General features: G+C 41.5%; 1 protein-coding gene across 1 annotated transcript in view; it reads left to right on the top strand.

The window, feature by feature from the left end:
* Positions 1–21,979, top strand: part of lamb1a (laminin, beta 1a) — a 123,430-nt gene that overhangs the window by 54,619 nt on the left and 46,832 nt on the right. Inside the window, exons 10-19 of the mRNA XM_061969629.2 lie at positions 270–446; positions 2,968–3,080; positions 4,701–4,780; positions 4,913–5,048; positions 6,894–7,052; positions 9,632–9,759; positions 14,523–14,643; positions 14,811–15,012; positions 15,096–15,239; positions 20,953–21,184. Of these exons, the coding sequence (XP_061825613.1) occupies positions 270–446; positions 2,968–3,080; positions 4,701–4,780; positions 4,913–5,048; positions 6,894–7,052; positions 9,632–9,759; positions 14,523–14,643; positions 14,811–15,012; positions 15,096–15,239; positions 20,953–21,184 (1,492 nt within the window). The remainder of the gene's footprint in view (positions 1–269; positions 447–2,967; positions 3,081–4,700; positions 4,781–4,912; positions 5,049–6,893; positions 7,053–9,631; positions 9,760–14,522; positions 14,644–14,810; positions 15,013–15,095; positions 15,240–20,952; positions 21,185–21,979) is intronic.

Genomic DNA, 21,979 nt, shown 5'->3' with positions numbered 1-21,979 from the left:
CATTTCATTGTTTCAAAATATTTGAAGAACCGTCCTCTAGAGACAGCACTGTCTGCAAAGCAACAGGAAACACATGAAGACACAAAATACAACAATACAAGCACTATTCAGTGTGACTCAGATTTTGCATTTCATTCATAATCTATAAAAATCGGAATAAAACGCTGATTAAACTGTAGAATCCACGATCAAGTATTTACGTGGTCTTTATAGGATAGTAGGTTGAAGGAAATCTGTACTGATAAACTAAATGTTATGTGTCTCTTCAGCTTGCAGTTGTGACACCCTTGGTTCCCTGAATGGAGGAATCTGTGACGGGAGGACAGATATTAGAGTTGGACTCATTGCTGGTCAATGCCGCTGCAAAGCCAATGTGGAGGGTGAACGCTGCGATCGCTGCAAACCGGCCTATCACGGACTCAGTGATGACTCTGAAGGCTGCAGGGGTATGACATAATCCGCAACATGGATGGATCATAGGCATCCACACACAAACACCCTATTTTTGATCTTTATATCAGATCTGCACACATGTACGCATTTTTACACTGCAAAAAGTCAGTGTTCAAAAAGAAGAAAAAAAAAAAAAAAAATTAGGGGTATTTTACTTGAACTAAGGAAAATTATCTGCCAATAGAACAAGAACATTTGGCTTGTCAAGACTTTCCAAAACAAGTCAAATTAGCTAACCTCAATGAACCCAAAAATACCTTAAAATAAGTATATTCTCACTAATAACAAGTGCACTTTTCTTGATAGAAAAAAAAAGAGAGACCTTTTTTCTCAATATGTTGAAAAATATTCTTAAATTAAGTAAATGCTAGTGCCATTATCTTGACATAATGATATGCGCTCGGCATTACATTTCTTTGAAACCAGCAAACTTATACTAAAAACTAGTTTATTTTTCTTAATGTAAAGGCAACAAGGCAACCGTTTGCTACTCTCGGGGTCTCCTAGCCGCTCAGGCAAATCATATTGTCTAAAAATGCATTTTCCCATCGATAACATGACATCATCACGCCAAGTGCGTGCTCTTTCAGTCAATTAGTGCGCGAGGAATATATATATACAGCCCGGCCCCCAGCCAAATCTTTCTTTATTGTAATTTTGAAGAATTTACCTGAATATGCATTAAATATTTCTGTTCAAAATAGTTTGAAATGTCACATGTTTAAATGTTTAAATAATAACTGTCCGTTTACTGTACTGTGCCAACTGTACTACTATATGAGTACGTATTTTCTATTGTTTCATTGAAAATAATATAGCATAGTCCATTTGGCTGTCATCTGTTTTAAATATGAGACACAATTGTGTCAAAGTCATGATTTTTTTGTTCATGCTTGAAATAAGAAATTATTATTTTGAAAAAGCAGTTTTATACTTGTGAGTGTTGATGACACAGCTTTGCAACACTTGATATTCTAGTTTCAAGCATGTTTACTCAATATAGGTCATAAAATCTCAGCAACAAGCTGTAATATCTTACTGAGATAATTTAGGACGAAAACACTTAAAACAAGTAAAACACTCTAACATAAAATCTATTTAGTGAATATAATTATCTTATCAGACAGAAAATAAGCAAATATCACCCTTATTTGAGATATTTAATCTTACTTAGATTTCAGTTTTTGCAGTGTAGAAGTTGGCACGCATTTTGACCCTTGAACACTGCTCTTCAGAGGCCTAATGTACAGAGAGTTGCGGAGCTTTCCTACTAAAAATGGACGTACGATCAAATCCAGACAATGAGTAATTCAGATGTATGAAAGTGTTCGCATGCACAAATCCAAGCACATTTCTTTGTTACATCGCTATCTACTTGGAATCGACCGCAGACGTGTCCGTGGCTTGGCACAGCCCGGCCACGCCCGCTTATTAATACGCAAATCATATTGAAAGTAGCCATCTCACTGAGGACTCAGTAGGAGGTGCTTCTTTCTCCTGCTACGAAAAAAGCAAACAGGCTAAAAAAAATAATTGGTCGAATGGACATCACAAAAACAAACAAGCGTTTAAAAAGATAATCGCTGCAACTGACCCCTTCCTTTTGTGCTCCTCGACTGTCATTAATTAATTCATTTTTAATCATCTATTTTATGCTGTGTTAATAAAAACTTGAATATACGTAGTTAGATCCCATGGTTTCGTGCTGACATTGTACAAGCTCCTGATGTTATATTAGTGTTTTACACTTTGTATATTAATTTACTATATCTATAGTTTATTCAAGAGACAGTAAGAAGCGCTCTCTAACGTTAAATTGTCACTGAATGAAGCCTTGACAGAAGTACCTGTTGCTGTTTGTTCACACTGAACTGACACAACACCAAACTACTGATTGTAAGTGACACCTAGCCACTAACATAATTTAACTCAGTTATTATGTCTTACCTTTACTTGGGTGTGTAAAGATGCACCATATTGGACACATTTGACCCTTTATTCGCAATTTTCTTTTGGCAGGTTTTGCGAATGGGTGAGCCATCGTCTTCAATGACTCCCTGGTCATTTTTTAAGTGCCTGAAATTTTCAAGTACGCTATTTTGTTCTGCTGCCATTTTAAGCTAATGTAGAGATAAAATAAGTACAATAAACCTGCCTAATATAGCATACTAGCATATGCCTTGATAGGTGGGCATAAGTGAGTGCACCGCTAATATAACTTTGTTTTCATTCTGTTCAGGTTGAGCCAAAAATAACGTACTAGCATAATGTCCAATTATGGAGAGTGATGTGGACTGAAACAGCCTTTGCAAATACTGTAAATAACCGTGGCGTTTTTAGTCCTGGTTAATAATAAAACTGGTCAGTGCATCCCTACTTGATTGAGACCAGTCTAGGGTTGAAGCCAGCTTGGATAGCCTTTAGCTTTACCTTGACCCGTGATTGAAATAAATGACATTTGTGAATGACTTAAACTTAAAGAAAGTGTAACAACACATTGTCATGGTGTTTCAGCCTGCACTTGCAGCCTTCTTGGAACCGTTCCTGGAGGAAACCCTTGCGACAGTGAGACAGGAAACTGTTTCTGTAAACGACTGGTGACTGGACAGGACTGTGAACAGTGTGTGGTGAGTTAGAAGTGTACAAATAGCACTAAAACTACGGGCGTCCAATCCGATATGAATATCGGATATCTGTCTGATATCAGCAGAAAAAACAAGTATCTTATATAAGATAATATACGTGCTTGTAAAATAATCCGATATTAGGGGTTTGATGCAAGCAGTCCCACAATGTGTTTACTTGTGCAAAGCTGGACAGCCAAAACCAGTGAAGTTGGCAGGTTGTGTAAATCGTAAATAAAACAGAATACAATGATTTGCAAATCATTTTCAACCTATATTCAATTGAATGCACTGCAACGTCAAGATACTTAACGTTTGAACTGGTAAACTTGGTTATTTTTTGCAAATGGTAGCTCATTTGGAATTTGATGCTTGCAATATGTTTAAAAAAAGCTGTCACGAGTGGCAAAAAAGACTGAGAAAGTTGAGGAATGCTCATCAAACACTTATTTGGAACATCCCACAGGTGAACAGGCTAATTGGGAACAGGTGGGTGCCATGATTGGGTATAAAAGCAGCGTCCATGAAATGCTCAGTCATTCACAGGAAAGGCCATGTAACACATTGGTAAAAATGCCCCTGTGCCAACTTTTTTGCAATGTGTTGCTGCCATTCAATTCTAAGTTAATGATTATTTGCAAAAAAATTAAGTTTCTTAGTTCAAACATTAAATATATTGTCTTTGCAGTGTATTAAATTGAATACAAGTTCAAAATAATTTGCAAATCATTGCTGAGATAGGCTCCAGCACCCCCCGCGACACCAAAAGGGACAAGCGGTAGAAAATGGATGGATGTATTAATTTTTTATTTACGATTTACGCAACATGCCAACTTTAATGGTTTTAGGTTTTGTAACATCTACAGTAAAAGTCCTCCAATAAGCACATTAGTTTTTTTTTTTTCTTGTATTCAAGTCAGGTAATTTACAAAAGATAAACATGATAGGTTATAGGCTACTGAGAGCTAGCAGATACACAACAGCTAAGCTCACAATAGCATGCAAGCGGGACATATGTAATAAGTGTCCTTATTTCAACAATATTGTAGTCTGAAACAATGGTCAATACAGACAAATCAAATAATTATCATTGCATATTACTTACACATACAAAGTCTCCAAGGCCAAAGCATCTTGGAAAATATCCAGTAACAAACGTGTCCGCATCATTCAACTTACTGCATCATGAGCTTAACTTAATTATTTATTGTAACCACTAGGTTTCACCAAAAAAGACAGCACAAGTCCATTCCAGAGGGTTAATATATTAGTGTTTTTCATTGTTCTCTTATTTATTTCACTTAATCAAACATTTTCTAACATTCCACCGTGCAGAATAATAACATTACATATGATTAATACTGATACCTTATCAGAACAATATCGGTATGATATCGGAAGTAAAAAAGTTGTATCGGGAGTTCTGAACGCTCCTAACTGAAACTACCCAAAATGCGACAGGGCAGTCTAACGCATTGGTAATCATGGGAGTGCATTAAGTGTTAAGTTTGATAGTGTGTGACGAGCCTCAATGATTTCATGTTTTTTTCATGACGAAACATGTAAGGATGCCCTAATACAATCTGTTCTTTGTGTGTGTGTGCGCATGTGTGGTATGTTCAGTCTGAACACTGGGGTCTTAGTAATGACGTGGATGGTTGCAGACCATGTGACTGTGACCTGGGAGGAGCAATTAATAACCAGTGAGTTCATACACAACATCTAACAACCGAATGCTTAATTGCTAACAACTAATCATCACTAATTCTGATTCACAACTGCTTTGAATAAAACCTAATTCACACATTTGACTTTTTGTTCTGTCTGTTCTGCAGGTGCAATCAGCAGAGTGGTCAGTGCGTCTGCAGAGATCACATGTTTGGCCGTCGTTGTGATCAAGTGGAGTCAGGATTCTACTTTATTGCTCTAGACCACTACACCTACGAGGCAGAAGAGGCCAAGCTCGGACCCGTAAGTCACATTTCTGCTTTTAAACTCCTATTTTTCTACTGAACAAATTTTGATATGTGTACTTTTTTAAACCAAAACTGAACAAAACATCAACCTTTAAGCTTTGTGCAATTGTCGCACAAAGAAAATCTAAGTTAAAGTTAAAGTACCACTGATAGTCACACACACACTGGGTGTGGTGAAATTACCCTCTGTATGTTGACCCATCCCCTTGTTCCACCCCCTGGGAGGAGAGGGGAGCAGTGAGTAGCAGCGGTGGCCGCGCTCGGGAATCATTTTGGTGATTTAACTCCCAATTCCTTGATGCTGAGTGCCAAGCAGGGAGGTAATGGGTCCCAATTTGATAGTCTTCGGTATGACTCGGCCGGGGTTTGAACTCACAACCTACCGATCTCAGGGCGGACACTCTAACTACAAGGCCACTGAGCATCAGGATTTAGTGTGACATCTAAAAAAATGAATGCATCCAGTTAATTTTATGTATTTTTAGAATGTGCTAATCATCCCCGTAAATTCTAAATGTATTTTTATTGACTGAAACTTCCTCCTAATCCCGTTCCCCAACTCTCCTGGACAATAGACACTGCTTTCATTTTATCCACGCGCCTTTTTCCGTTAATGTTTGGAAGTCCACATGTTCCCAAACAGCAGACTTTATCGACATAAAAGGGGTTTTTAAGCTCTGGCTTCTGCTTGACGCTATCTTTAGCCATTACTCCCACTACCCAAAAGGCTGTGCTGCACTGTATTTGTTTATTTGTGTGGCGTGAGGCACAATTCCTCAGCCACTTTAAAATCGAATGTTGTGGCAGGAGGTGAAAGACACGGTTGCTGCTTGAAATAACACATTTTTATTTCAAGACTGCCAATAGATACTGAACCCGTAATTTTGTGTGCTCAAAACCCAGTGCCAAACAGCGCCCCCACCTACAGACCACGCCTTATACCCTCTGGGTATAAGGCATGGTCATGGTGATGGCCGTGATCAAAATGTTTGAAGTGATACATTTCTCTGGCATTAATGTTCACAGCACTTCTCGTTTTACCACATTTTGTTATGTTACTGCCTTAATCTAATATACCATAAAGATTGAATCTTTTGAAAGAATTTTTGCACACAAAAAAAAGTAAAAATAAGTCACATGTCGGCCTACATAAAGATTTACGGTCTTTGTTATCAAATTAGAAAAATAAGCTCAAGTGCATCTTGTCAGCTTAGGCTTGACTCAGAGAAAAGGACGCCCCTGCCATGCATAGTCCCATGAGAGGTCTGCTGCTCAACGCCAAGCAACTCATGATCAATTGGGATTGACGCAAGCCCTGGGCCGATCACCCTGTGGCTGGCCACCCCTGGAGAGGGCGTCTAGTGATAAGGCCGAAACACCCAGTGACCCAGGGGCACACTACTGATGATGCGTCCAATTGTAAATCACCCATCCACCATTCCACCAGTCATCACCAAATACTCTCAAGTATGTGCCAGCACAAAGGAATTTTACAACTTATCCTGTGTTTTGTAAACCAAATTGCCATTAACAATCCTTAAGATGTTTTAACTGGAGTTTCATCTAGGATGAATTCAGTTGATTAGACTTAGTTTGGAAACGTGTATTTACAATAATTGCTGTGTTGTATGTTCTGTATAACGTTTGTCCTGACTTTAAAAAGTGATTCATTTTTATTCTTCTTTCTGTCTCATGCATTTCTGCACTCACTTGCTATTTTACAATTTTGAGGTTGTGCCGCTTTTCATCTTCGATCTCCAATCATCAACCTTTTCTTCTAAATTGTAGACTGCAGGAGATTTTTTCACTTACTGGTGGTTTTGCTGCTTGATCTCTTCAGGGGGTGATGGTGGTTTCAAGGCCCCACCCTCGGGACCACAGTCCCACCTGGACAGGTATTGGCCTGGTCAACGTCCCAGAGGGAGCGTTCCTGGAATTCACTGTTGACAACATTCCTCACTCCATGGAGTATGACGTTCTCATCCGATATGAGCCCCAGGTAGGATACAGTAGCCCATGGGTTAATGTATGACCAGTTTGTTGTGTCTTTTATATTATGATAAATACAGTGTTTGTTCCTTCATCGCAGTTTTAACTACAGCAGCCCCGTAAATGCAGATTTTCTTAAATTAATCAATATCGCGGGAAAAATTACTTTTTCGCTTAATTTTGTTGATCTTCTCTTAGACTTGTTAAACCCTCAGAAATGCGGCAAATTGTCTACTTTGCTGTGCAGCACTGTACCCATCGCCATTGTCACCTTCTTCATCCACTCCATGCTTCACTGGTACTGCACAGTAAATTTGTCATCATCATCTCTCATGTAACATATTGTAACCACTTGCTTTCGTTGTAATGCCTCAATCTTTAAAGGGGACCTATGAACCCCTTCCCGACGGGTTGATGGTACGGTATATAAAATATACCATCATCTTAAACACACGTAATAAAACTGAAATCCCCTGATGTTTTTGGTGCTAAATTAACCACAACATTAGCGCCGCGTAAAACATTATGGTGCTACTGGTCTGACGTTTCTTAAAAAATTAAGTTAAAAAAACAACTTAAAGCCTTGTCCAGCTGTTTACTGACATATTCTATTCACGTTTAGGTAAATGTTATTGCAAATGAACAGGTTATCGGCCTCCTTGACTACTAGTAATAGGTATTGGCCCTGTGTTTGGGGTCATTGCCCTGTTGGAACACCCAACTGCGCCCTATACCCAACCTCCGGGCTGATGATTTTAGGTTGTCCTGAAGAATTTGGAGGTAATCCTCCTTTTTCATTGTCCCATTTACTCTCTGTAAAGCACTAGTTCCATTGGCAGAAAAACAGGCCCAGAGCATAATACTACCACCACCATACTTGATGGTAGGAATGGTGTTCCTGGGATTAAAGGCCTCACCTTTTCTCCTCCAAACATATTGCTGGGTATTGTGGCCAAACAGCTCAATTTTTGTTTCATCTGACCACAGAACTTTCCCCCAGAAGGTCTTATCTTTGTCCATGTGATCAGCAGCAAACTTTAGACGAGCCTTAAGGTGTCGCTTCTGGAGCAAGGGCTTCCTTCTTGCATGGTAGCCTCTCAGTCGCTTAACTGTGGACACTGACACTTATGTTCCAGCAGCTTCCAATTCATTGCAGACCTGCTTTTTGGTGGTTCTCGTTTGACTCTTGATCATCCTGACCAATTTTCTCTCAGCAGCAGCTGATAGCTTGCATTTTCTTCCTGATTGCGGCAGTGACAAACCTGTGCCATGCACTTTATACTTAAGAACAATTGTCTGTACAGTTACTCTTGGGACCTTAAGCTGATTTGAAATGGCTCCAAGTGACTTTCCTGACTTGTTCAAGTCAATGATTTGTTTTTTCAGATCTGTGCTGAGTTCCTTTAACGTTCCCATTGTCGCATTTCAATCAATCAATCATTCAATCAATTCCTTTATTGTCATTGTCATAATAACACTTAAGTCATACATGTCAACGAGATTTTGTTTGAGCTTTGTCCAGCGGCATAGAAACTGCATTGAAGTGCAGGTTGACCATAGTTTACAGTTTAGCATTGTTAGGAAGATGGCGAATAGAGGGACGTGGGGGTAGGAACAGTCAGATGTCTGATGGGTGTTACGTTGATGTTGCAGCAATGCAATGTCCAGAGCACAATTATTGAGGTGGTGAAGAGTGAGGTAATAAGATGGTCCGGGGCAGCAAAGGGGCAGGCTGTTCATTTAGCAGTCTCACAGCCTGGGGATACAGACTGTGAGATATTCTGGTGGTCCTGGCGCGAATCGATCTATACCTCCTTCCAGGTTGAAGAGGCCATGTGCTGGGTGGTATCTGTCCTTCAGGATGTTGTGTACTCGCTTTAGGCAGCGAGTTGTGTACATGGCACTCATCTCTGGGAGTATCGTCCTTGTAATTTTCCCCGCTGCTTTAACCACTCGCTGGAGGGCCTGTTGGTTCGCTGTAGTGCAGCTAGCAAACCACACTAACCAAGTCTAATGACTGCATCACATGAGCCCTATTTAAATGGGCTCAGAGAAGTCAACAGGTGTCGTCAATCATAATCACTCACATGAAGTTAAGAGGCCATGCCATGAAACTAATTTGATTTGATTGTAACTTTTCTACATCACCAAAATTGATCATGTATGTTGCTGTATGTATACTTTTGACCCAGCAGATTTGGTCACATTTTCAGTAGACCCATAATAAATTCATAAAAGAACCAAACTTCATGAATGTTTTTTGTGACAAACAAGTATGTGCTCCAATCACTCTATCACAAAAAAATAAGAGTTGTAGAAATGATTGGAAACTCAAGACAGCCATGACATTGTCCTTCACAAGTGTATGTAAACTTTTGACCACAACTGTATATACGTATATACACACATATACACCATAATTGTCCTTCTAGCACAAATAAGTTTAATTATTTTAGTTTTGTTGGTGTATTGCAAACAACTGCATGTTGATAAACTTATTAAATAAATATAATTTAAAATGGATGTTTAATTATTTAAATCACTACTGAGTATATCTTTAAACAAGAATTGTTTGATGTGTTCTTTCAGCTGCCTGAACAATGGGAGGAGGTTTTGATGACAGTGATGAGACCAGGACCAATTAAAGCAGACAGTCGTTGTATAAATACTGTGCCGGATGACGACCACCAGGCGACTTCACTTCACCCTGGGTCACGGTAATCTTCATTAGCTTTTAAGTCTTGTTTCCCTCGATTAACTGCCTCTTGGCTATGAAGTTAAGAGATGCACGTGTACTGTATAGTTGAACCATTTGAAGCACATACATTAATAGTGATGGTCTGGCTAAGTGTTAGAACCTTAACACCGACACAAGACTTGTGAATGTTGTACAAAAACTATTATGAATGGACAAAAATTTTCAAGGCTGTGACAAAAGTCCTTGTCAAGAACGAAGTACAAACCAAGAAAAAGTTTAAAAGGGGTCCTATTAAGCAAAACCAACCTTTATTTTTAACTATTGGTAGCTGTTTTCCTGTATATGGTATACCCAAAAGTCCTGAAAATGTTAACTCAAACTATGGAGGCATGGCAAAGATATTTATAAAACAATCGTGCCTTCTTTTAAACTTGCTCCAAACGAGCCAATCGGAATTCAAAGTTAAAGTACCAATGATTGTCACACACACACTAGGTGTGACGAAATGATTCTCTGCGTTTGACCCATCACCCTTGATCACCCACTGGGAGGTGAGGGGAGCAGTGGGCAGCAGCGGTGACTTTATTGACACATTTGTCTCCATATATGGTAGAGGTTTACGTGAAGAGCGCAAGTCAGCCATTTTTATTCAGTTGTAGTCCAAAGTTGTAGTCAAAGAGTTCCTTATTTTTCTCTATTGTCTTGTTTTGGGGCAGACTGGCTCATACATGCACATGCTTGCTAAAATTCTCAGCTTTTGCCATTTCTAATAAAAAGTAACGTATAGGTCTAACTTATATCTGTCAGTAGACTGCATATGAAAGCGCTAAAAACTCCAACATGGCTAACGTAAATAAGACAGCCCACAAAACATTCTGTAGAGACTGTCAGAAAGCGGCTTGAAGATGGGCTGTAAAAAAATATATGCAAAATTTTGACCAAAGCACCACCATTACATGTTATGTAGACCACAAGGAAGTGTTTTACATATAGAAAAAATAATAATAGTTGCCCTTTAAGCTATAAGAAAACGAGAAAAGCACTCAAAGAGCGCCGACCTCCACCAGGCCCTGCCTCCCAATGGTAAAAAGTCTTGAATCCAGATGGTGATCTGGATCAGTCCCAAAATGTAATAACTTGTTCCCATTTCTGACATTTCCTGATATTTAAATCAAAATCTGCTCATAACCTTTTGAGCTATTGATAGCCACTGTTGGGTTAGTTACTGAAAACCAGTAACTAGTTACTGTTACTAGTTACTTTATTTCAAAAGTAACTCAGTTACTAACTCAGTTACTTACACCAAAAAGTAATGCGTTACTGTGAAAAGTAACTATTTAGTTACTTCTTTTTTTCCCCTTTTTTTTAAGGCTCTCATTAATGCCCTTTTAGCCTTCATTTCAGTACTGTTATTGCACTGAAGAATAATACAATCTGTTGATCAACTTGACATGCATTTGCATCACCGAACTCAGAAAGCAATGTGGTTTACATACAACACACAAAGACAATGATATGTTTCAAAGGGCCAATTTATTTTAGGCCAGAACAAATTGACAAAAGTATTTTAAATAGCTGCAACATAATGGCACTTTAGCTTTAACTTTAAGTAGATAGGATCTTTGATCCAAGACACAACTTACATTTAACTAAAATGTTATTTTCTTTGTGCTCGACAAAAGAAAAGTATTGAGAATGTCTCCTTTTAAAAAACTCGACTTCTGGCTTCACCATGATGTCTTGTTAGTTGTTATGAGACGAGCGTATGTGTGTGTGTGTGTGTGTGTGTGTGTGTGTGTGTGTGTGTGTGTGTGGCCCTGTGTGATATGACAGCATGTGAGGTGAGTGACATCAGTAAGTGAGTGGGCGAGAGAGGTGAGCGAGCGGCAACAGTGAGTGCGTTCAGGTGCTCTAGCTTGGTGGATAGCTGCGTCCATCCATCCATCCATTTTCTACCGCTTATTCCCTTTGGGGTCGCGGGAGGCGCTGGAGCCTATCTCAGCTACAATCAGGCGGAAGGCGGGGTACACCCTGGACAAGTCGCCACCTCATCGCAGGGCCAACACAGATAGACGGACAACATTCACACTCACATCCACACCTCCATCCATCCATTTTCTACCGCTTATTTCCCTTCGGGGTCGCGGGGGGCGCTGGAGCCTATCTCAGCTACAATCGGGCGGAAGGCGGGGTACACCCTGGACAAGTCGCAACCTCATCGCAGGGCCAACACAGATAGACAGACAACATTCACACTCACATTCACACACTAGTGTGAATGTGAGTGTTGCCAATCAACCTATCCCCAGGTGCATGTCTTTGGAGGTGGGAGGAAGCCGGAGTACCCGGAGGGAACCCACGCAGTCACGGGGAGAACATGCAAACTCCACACAGAAAGATCCCGAGGCCGGGATTGAACTCACGACTACTCAGGACCTTCGTATTGTGAGGCAGACGCACTAACCCCTCTTCCACCGTGCTGCCCCACATCCACACACTAGGGCCAATTTAGTGTTGCCAATCATCTTATCCCCAGGTGCATGTCTTTGGAAGTGGGAGGAAGCCGAAGTACCCGGAGGACATGCAAACTCCACACAGAAAGATCCCGAGCCCGGGATTGAACCCAATAAAGTCACAAAGTTGCAACAAACCGTCGGCCTCGTCATTCACCCTCAGCTGTAAAGACCCACTTCCGGGTAAAGTGAAAGTTGTTAGCCCCGAAGTACATAGGCCCTGGAGGAACGTCTCCCCTGCGCCCCTCAACTACGGTATGGGAGCCGCCCCCCCTCCCCCTTCCCCACCCACACAAAGCACGCCTTTTCTTTTCCACCGCAGTGCTCCAATAAAACACACTCAGATCTTCTGTTTCTAGCTGATACTACATAAAAAATAACATAAAATAACGCAGTAACGCATCATGTAGTAAAGGTAACTGAGTTACTGAATATAAAAAATAACGCGTTAGATTACTAGTTACCGCCGAAACTAACGGCGTTACAGTAACGCGTTACAAAGTAACGCGTTAGTCCCAACACTGTTGATAGCAGAATTAAAAAAACGGAGTTACACTCTTGTCAGTCATCCAGTGTCTTTGTCTCTGCAGGGCTGCCAGAATACACACATAAGATAAATTAGTATAAATTATCTGGATCAGGCCCAAAATCTAACCAGTTGTTTTGGGTCCCATTTCCTCAACGTTTAATTAAAAAAAGCGCTCATATCTTTTGCAGTTAGGTTGACAAAGCAACTGCAATTATATAACCTCCTGGAAGAAGTATTATTTGAAAGTGTGAGCCAAATAGAAAATGATATGTTACAGTAGGAACCTCATATTGCCTTAAATTCCATCAAACAGACTGAAAATACTTCACATATCTTTATTGTTTAAATAATATTTATTTGTCTATGATTATATTGACTTTTTGTTAACGCCTCAAAATCCACACAATCCTGAATGTATTTGAATTTGCACGTTGCTGTGCTGTAAATGAATATATAATGACTCCTGTACGTCTTTCATGCGCTCCTACTTGACATGAATTGAAGGATCTGGGCTCAGTCTCATAATGGCGTCTTTTGATCAGCGCTTCAGTATTAAAGTGTATGAAAGCAGTTTGGAACTATATTCTGGAAAAACTAAACATATTAGTCCATCCATTCACCTTTAAATGATCGGTTTTCTGCATTGACTTTTCTTACTTTGGAGCAAGCATTATATTACTGTCAAACATGTGTATAGCGACCACTCATGGAGGCAGCAAAACTATAGACAGGTGGCCACTATATAACTATAGACTTTGCGGTGGTTGGAGCTATGATGAACTCACACATTGACTCTGGATACAACGGGAAGCGTTAGATTAGTAAACACAAGAGTAATGGTGATGATTTGTTGAGGCAGCATAAGTAGAGAGCTGCTCCTTGCTGATTTGTTGATAATTTGAGAACAAATGAAGTAAAGTACTTGTTGGTGCGGGATAATATGACATGTATGTGGACGTAAGTTCAATACGTACGGCAACACAGATTTTACGTTAACGTATGTAGTAAAGTGAGTGTAATTTATTTTTTAAATTTTTTAAATTAAATATTATGGAAGAAAGCAATTCATTACAAGAAAAAAAATTATATAGTAGCAAGTTTAGTCTAGAAAATAACTAGACTCAATCTCTTAACATCATGCATCATTACAGCAAATCTTGATATTAGTGACCGCCATACAGAGTAAAAAAAAAAGTATTCCAGGATGCATTATAGGTGGTCGCCATAAACAAGCTTTATAATACCACTTTTCTCTGTAGGGGACATTTTTGTGGCCGCTAACACAAGTTTGACTGTATAATATTATTATATTTTATCATTGACTTTAATTGGGTAGTCACATGGTCTGGATGCAGCCCTAGGTGGGCCATTTAATGATAGTTAATTTACAGTGTATTAGGGTTAGGCGAGTTGTTTTCCCAAATAAATTATATGTAATATTAACTATATCTCTTTATAAAAGCATACACATATCATTATTTTGACAGGGTGCAGCTGGTTAGAAAAACTGCAACGATTAAGTGTTAATTCATATTTAGGTTTGGCCTGTGTGTCTTTCATGCTACCTGATTCATTTTTCACAGCTTATTTTCTGTAGCATTTTTTTTTTTGCGCCATATTTTTCTTGTCACATGCAGTTTGAATAAAGATGGAATAATGTTTTTCTTGTAGCTATGTGTTGCCATATCTTTCATTGTTTACCTGTTTTGTATGTTTTCCATTTCCTCTGTGCTTCTTTAGACACGTGGCTCTTCCCAGACCAGTGTGTTTTGAATCTGCTCTGAATTATACCATCCGCCTTAGTCTGCCGCTGTACTCGGCCCTCAGTGATGTTCAGTCTCCATACACGCTCATTGACTCGGTGAGGAAACCTTAAGCCTTGATATTAGAAGACCCTTAGAAAACACAGCTCATAGCTGGAATAGATAATTTTGTGTTTTCAGATGAGTCCTTAAGGACAAATGAAACAGGTTTTTAACTCAGATGACACCACAGAGGTTGAAACGTTTTAAATGTTCTTTTTGTCAGATTGTGCTGATGCCTCACTGTAAGAACTTGGACCTATTTAGCGCCTTAGAAGGAGGAGAATCGGGTGAAAACCGTGGATGGGAAACTTTTCAGCGTTATCGTTGTCTGGAGAATAGTCAGAGCGTAATCAAAACACAGATGACCGACATTTGCCAAAACTTGATCTTCAGCATTTCTGCAATGCTACACCAGGGAGCCAAAGGTATGAGTAACAAAAGAGACTGATGATGTTGAGTGAAATTGATTAAACAAAGATCAGAATATAAACTTGTTCGTATTCCTCAGAATGCCAGTGTGATCTACAAGGATCTTTAAGCACAGTGTGCAACCCCAGTGGAGGTCAGTGTCAGTGTCGGCCTCACGTCATCGGTAGAGACTGCAACAAATGTGCTCCAGCCACATTCCAGTTTGGACCAAGTGGATGCAAAGGTATTTATACCTACCGTACTTTATGTTGTAAACACAAATATTTTATGTTTCTGATTCCCTAAATAATGATGGTAGATGGTTTCCCACTGATTGTTCAGTGGTTACTCGCCTGACTTCAATTGCAGGCAGCAAGGGTTCAGTCCTTACTCAGTGATGGTGTAGTTCCTAATGAAGCCTTAGCTTGACGCTCCTCTACTTTTCCTGCTCCCGCTTGCTGTGACAACAATAAAAGAAAACTCCAGATGCTCCTCTTTGTTTTGTGTATTGTTTACTTGTGAACTTAGTCATTCCAAAACGTCAAACAATAACGATGTGGGAAAAAATGTATAGCAAAATAAAGTGAAAAAGAGTAAGATTAAGTAAGAGTAAGGTAAAAAAAAAAAACTGTGTGACTCCATTTCACCATACCTGACTGCCATTACCCATAATACACTGTGTCCAAACCTTATTACCACACAGATCCTTCCGCCATAAATGCAATTAAACAGTTACATATTCTTCACTGTATTAAAGCAGTATAAAATAGTGTGTCATCAAATTATTCACACAAATGTAATAATTACAAATAAAGTGTGCCTTATAATGACTCTAAGCACGCAATATATACAAACCCCGTTTCCATATGAGTTCGGAAATTGTGTTAGATGTAAATAGAAACGGAATACAATGATTTGCAAATCATTTTCAACCCATATTCAGTTGAATATGCTACAAGACAACATATTTGATGTTCAAACTGATAAACATTTTTTTTTTTTGCAAATAATCATTAACTTTAGAATTTGATGCCAGCAACACGTGACAAAGAAGTTGGGAAAGGTGGCAATTAATACTGATAAAGTTGAGGAATGCTCATCAAACACTTATTTGGAACATCCCACAGGTGTGCAGGCTAATTGGGAACAGGTGGGTGCCATGATTTGGTATAAAAACGGCTTCCCAAAAAATGCTCAGTCTTTCACAAGAAAGGATGGGGCGAGGTACACCCCTTTGTCCACAACTGCGTGAGCAAATAGTCAAACAGTTTAAGAACAACGTTTCTCAAAGTGCAATTGCAAGAAATTTAGGGATTTCAACATCTACGGTCCATAGTATCATCAAAAGGTTCAGAGAATCTGGAGCAATCACTCCACGTAAGCGGCATGGCCGAAAACCAACATTGAATGACCGTGACCTTCGATCCCTCAGACGGCACTGTATCAAAAGCCGACATCAATCTCTAAAGGATATCACCACATGGGCTCAGGAACACTTCAGAAAACCACTGTCACTAAATACAGTTTGTGGCTACATCTGTAAGTGCAAGTTAAAGCTCTACTATGCAAAGCGAAAGCCATTTATCAACAACATCCAGAAACGCCGCCGGCTTCTCTGGGCCCGAGATCATCTAAGATGGACTCATGCAAAGTGGAAAAGTGTTCTGTGGTCTGACGAGGCCACATTTCAAATAGTTTTTGGAAATATTCAACATCGTGTCATCCGGACCAAAGGGGAAGCGAACCATCCAGACTGTTATCGACGCAAAGTTCAAAAGCCAGCATCTGTGATGGTAGGGGGGTGCATTAGTGCCCAAGGCATGGGTAACTTACACATCTGTGAAGGCACCATTAATGCTGAAAGGTACATACAGGTTTTGGAACAACATATGCTGCCTTCTAAGCGCCGTCTTTTTCATGGACGCCCGTGCTTATTTCAACAAGACAATGCCAAGCCACATTCAGCACGTGTTACAACAGCGTGGCTTCGTAAAAAAAGAGTGTGGGTACTTTCCTGGCACGCCTGCAGTCCAGACCTGTCTCCCATCGAAAATGTGTGGCGCATTATGAAGTGTAAAATACGACAGCGGAGACCCCGGACTGTTGAACGACTGAAGCTCTACATAAAACAAGAATGGGAAAGAATTCCACTTTCAAAGCTTCAACAATTAGTTTCCTCAGTTCCCAATTGTTTATTGAGTGTTGTTAAAAGAAAAGGTGATGTAACACAGTGGTGAACATGCCCTTTCCCAACTACTTTGGCACGTGTTGCAGCCATGAAATTCTAAGTCAATTATTATTTGCAAAAAAAAAAAACAAGTTTATGAGTTTGAACATCAAATATCTTGTTTTTGTAGTGCATTCAATTGAATATGGGTTGAAAAGGATTTGCAAATCATTGTATTCCGTTTATATTTACATCTAACACAATTTCCCAACTCATATGGAAACAGGGTTTGTACATTTTCGTGTCATGCAAATAAAGTAAATAGTCCCATTTTGGCTGAATAAACATAAAGCACCTTTCATAAAATGTAAATTAACTTAAATAGCATTTAGGCTCCTACAGATGGTATGAATCTGTTCTTTATGTAAGCCCTGTGACCGAACAATGACAAGTCTAGTGAGTAATTTGCCTTTCGCACAAAAGTCATCTGGGTAGGCTCCAGCTTCCCGCATTCCTGGACATGATAAGTGGTGGAAAATGATTGACAGGATGAATGTTTGACACAGAGATATAAGGACACGTCAATTCTATTTGGTTGGGGAAAAAAAAGATATAAATTAACTCAGGCTGTCGAAAGTAACGCAGTAATAACAAGTTAATACTGATTTCCTTTAACATCGCTATTTTTTTAATGACGCGCAATTAACATGTGTACATCTCGTGTGACAATTATCCCTCGTTCTACTGGGGGACTTCAACGCTCATGTTGGCAGCGACAGTGAAACCTGGAGAGGTGTGATTGGGAAGAATGGCCGCCCGGATCTGAACCCGAGTGGTGTTCTGTTATTGGACTTTTGTGCTCGTCACGGATTGTCGATAACAAACACCATGTTCAAACATAAGGGTGTCCATATGTGCACTTGGCACCAGGACACCCTAGGCCGCAGTTCCATGATCGACTTTGTAGTTGTGTCATCGGATTTGCGGCCTCATGTTTTGGACACTCGGGTGAAGAGAGGGGCGGAGCTTTCTATCGATCACCACCTGGGGGTGAGTTGGCTGCGATGGTGGGGGAGGATGCCGGACAGACCTGGCAGGCCCAAACGCATTGTGAGGGTTTGCTGGGAACGCCTGGCAGAGTCTCCTGTCAGAGAGAGTTTCAATTCCCACCTCCAGAAGAACTTTGAACATGTCACGAGGGAGGTGCTGGACATTGAGTCCGAGTGGACAATGTTCCGTACTTCTATTGTCGAGGCGGCCGATTGGAGCTGTGGCCGCAAGGTGGTTGGTGCCTGTCGTGGCGGTAATCCTAGAACCCGTTGGTGGACGCCGGCGGTGAGGGATGCCGTCAGGCTGAAGAAGGAGTCCTATCGGGTTCTTTTGGCTCATGGGACTCCTGAGGCAGCAGACAGGTACCGACAGGCCAAGCGGTGTGCGGCTTCAGCGGTCGCGGAGGCAAAAACTCGGACATGGGAGGAGTTCGGGGAGGCCATGGAAAAAGACTTCCGGACGGCTTCGAAGCAATTCTGGACCACCATCCGCCGCCTCAGGAAGGGGAAGCAGTGCAGTGTCAACACCGTGTATGGTGGGGATGGTGCTCTGCTGACCTCGACTGCGGATGTTGTGGATCGGTGGAGGGAATGCTTCGAAGACCTCCTCAATCCTACCAGCACGTCTTCCTATAAGGAAGCAGGGCCTGGGGATTCTGTGGTGGGCTCTCCTATTTCTGGGGCTGAGGTTGCCGAGGTAGTTAAAAAGCTCCTCGGTGGCAAGGCCCCGGGGGTGGATGAGATCCGCCCGGAGTTCCTTAAGGCTCTGGATGTTGTGGGGCTGTCTTGGTTGACAAGACTCTGCAACATCGCGTGGACATCGGGGGCGGTACCTCTGGATTGGCAGACCGGGGTGGTGGTTCCTCTCTTTAAGAAGGGGAACCGGAGGGTGTGTTCCAACTATCGTGGGATCACACTCCTCAGCCTTCCCGGTAAGGTCTATTCAGGTGTACTGGAGAGGAGGCTACGCCGGATAGTCGAACCTCGGATTCAGGAGGAACAGTGTGGTTTTCGTCCTGGTTGTGGAACTGTGGACCAGCTCTATACTCTCGGCAGGGTCCTTGAGGGTGCATGGGAGTTTGCCCAACCAGTCTACATGTGCTTTGTGGACTTGGAGAAGGCATTCGACCGTGTACCCCGGGAAGTCCTGTGGGGAGTGCTCAGAGAGTATGAGGTAACGGACTGTCTTATTGTGGCAGTTCGCTCCCTGTATAATCAGTGTCAGAGCTTGGTCCGCATTGCCGGCAGTAAGTCGGACACGTTTCCAGTGAGGGTTGGACTCCGCCAAGGCTGCCCTTTGTCACCGATTCTGTTCATAACCTTTATGGACAGAATTTCTAGGCGCAGTCAGGGCGTTGAGGGGATCTGGTTTGGTGGCTGCAGGATTAGGTCACTGCTATTTGCAGATGATGTGGTCCTGATGGCTTCCTCCGGCCAAGATCTTCAGCTCTCACTGGATCGGTTCGCAGCCGAGTGTGAAGCGACTGGGATGGGAATCAGCACCTCCAAGTCCGAGTCCATGGTTCTCTCCCGGAAAAGGGTGGAGTGCCATCTCCGGGTTGGGGAGGAGATCTTGCCCCAAGTGGAGGAGTTCAAGTACCTCGGAGTCTTGTTCACGAGTGGGGGAGGAGTGGATCGTGAGATCGACATGCGGATCGGTGCGGCGTAATGCGGACGCTGTATCAATCCGTTGTGGTGAAGAAGGAGCTGAGCCAGAAGGCAAAGCTCTCGATTTACCGGTCGATCTACGTTCCCATCCTCACCTATGGTCATGAGCTTTGGGTCATGACCGAAAGGACAAGATCACGGGTACAAGCGGCCGAAATGAGTTTCCTCCGCCGAGTGGCGGGGCTCTCCCTTAGAGATAGGGTGAGAAGCTCTGTCATTCGGGGGGAGCTCAAAGTAAAGCCGCTGCTCCTCCACATCGAGAGGAGCCAGATGAGGTGGTTCGGGCATCTGGTCAGGATGCCACCCGAACGCCTCTCTAGGAAGGTGTTTCGGGCACGTCCGACCGGTAGAAGGCCACGGGGAAGACCCAGGACACGCTGGGAAGACTATCTCTCCCGGCTGGCCTGGGAACGCCTCGGGATCCCCCGGGAGGAGCTGGACGAAGTGGCTGGGGAGAGGGAAGTCTGGGCTTCCCTGCTTAAGCTGCTGCCCCCGCGACCCGACCTCGCATAAGCGGAAGAAGATGGATGGATGGATGGATGGATGGACATCTCGTGTGACAATTAGCCCACACTTTTAATGTGCGGAAGCCCGGCATCTAGCATCCATCCATTTATCCAATTATTGTCTAGTTTATGTCAGGGAGATTGTATTAAACATTTTTCCAAAAAGGCCACTTCTGTAAGTTATTTTAATAGACACATTAAATAGCCTTGTCTTATTTACACGGCAGCTTGCCATTTGGAGACACAATCACATGAGTTAAGTTATATTTCGGACTAATTGGGATCTTTCTATTGTTTCCCTTTATTAACGTTTGTAAAATGTAACTGAAGGAGTGACCGCTATACAGTTTATATACAGTCTATATACAGTTTATATATTGCTTTGTTTGTGTTTGTCTATTGGTTATTGTTTGTGTCTCTGCTTTTCTGCCAATACTACACATACGGTATTTGTCCAATGAAAATCAGAAGTGTGAACACATTTTCCTTTTCTGTTAAGTGAGAAGGTATATAAAAATGTGGATTAGTGCTGTATGTTTTGGCAAAAAACTGTCTTTGTGTTTGCAGTTTGTGAGTGCGACCCTCAAGGCTCACAGACCCCCGTTTGTGATCAGGTTACTGGTCAGTGCGCTTGTGTTTCGGGTGCATATGGACGTCAGTGTAATGGCTGTCTCCCAGGCCATTGGGGCTTCCCGACTTGCCGCCCATGCTCCTGTAATGGGCACACTGAAGAATGTGATGCTCACACTGGAGAGTGCCTTCAATGCAGGCACTACAGCACAGGACACCATTGTGAAAGGTGAGGTTGTTACACAGTTGCTTCAGACATAAAGGGTCAAGGAAAGGTACTAGTGACAAAAAAGTAGGAGCTAGCGTGAAATGGGATTAGCACAGGGATACTTGGAGTAGTCACAGAGCTGAAGTAACTAGTCAACAGAAAACAAACAATTGATTTACACAGTAATGATGCAGCAAATAACTTAAACAACCAGACTCTCCAATCACTATGTTCCTATTGGCATTGGCCTCTTTAACCTAAATGAAGCCTTACTCTAAATGTCCTAAAATGTGCTCTATACAGATTTGTACGTGACTAATTTAGGCTGTAACACCAAAATGGCTATTCAAGGCTATGTCTGATGGCTATTCTCAGTTATGTCAACAACAGCTTATGTCAATGTGAGTCAGCTTATACGAGTGATGTCGACTTAAACAGATTTCACTTTAAACTGGGTCTGCAACTGACTATTTGATAGTCGTCTACCTACCTATTCAATGGTTCTAATTTAGTATTTAGCTTAAGATATTTTTAGGAATGTGCTTACTAACAATAAAGATGACTACTTTTTAAAACAATATTTATTTACACTGTTACTGTGCTGCTCATTAGATTGTTACAAAGATAATACCTAAAAATTATAGACTTTTGTCCATTTAAAAGCAAGGATGTGTGGTTGCTGGTCGCAGTTTTTTTTTTTTTTTGATCGCTTTGATTTGATTGGCTGGTGCTGGCTGTCTGGGGTTATTGCGGCTGCTGTTTCTGCTGCCGTTTGTTTGTGGTGTGGGCGCCCGTGGCTGCTGGGTCTGGTGCAGG

The sequence above is a fragment of the Nerophis lumbriciformis genome, linkage group LG10, assembly GCF_033978685.3.
Source record: "Nerophis lumbriciformis linkage group LG10, RoL_Nlum_v2.1, whole genome shotgun sequence".
Classification (NCBI taxonomy): domain Eukaryota; kingdom Metazoa; phylum Chordata; class Actinopteri; order Syngnathiformes; family Syngnathidae; genus Nerophis; species Nerophis lumbriciformis.
Note: the sequence above shows the minus strand (reverse complement) of the source record. Positions and strands in the feature narration are given on the sequence as shown.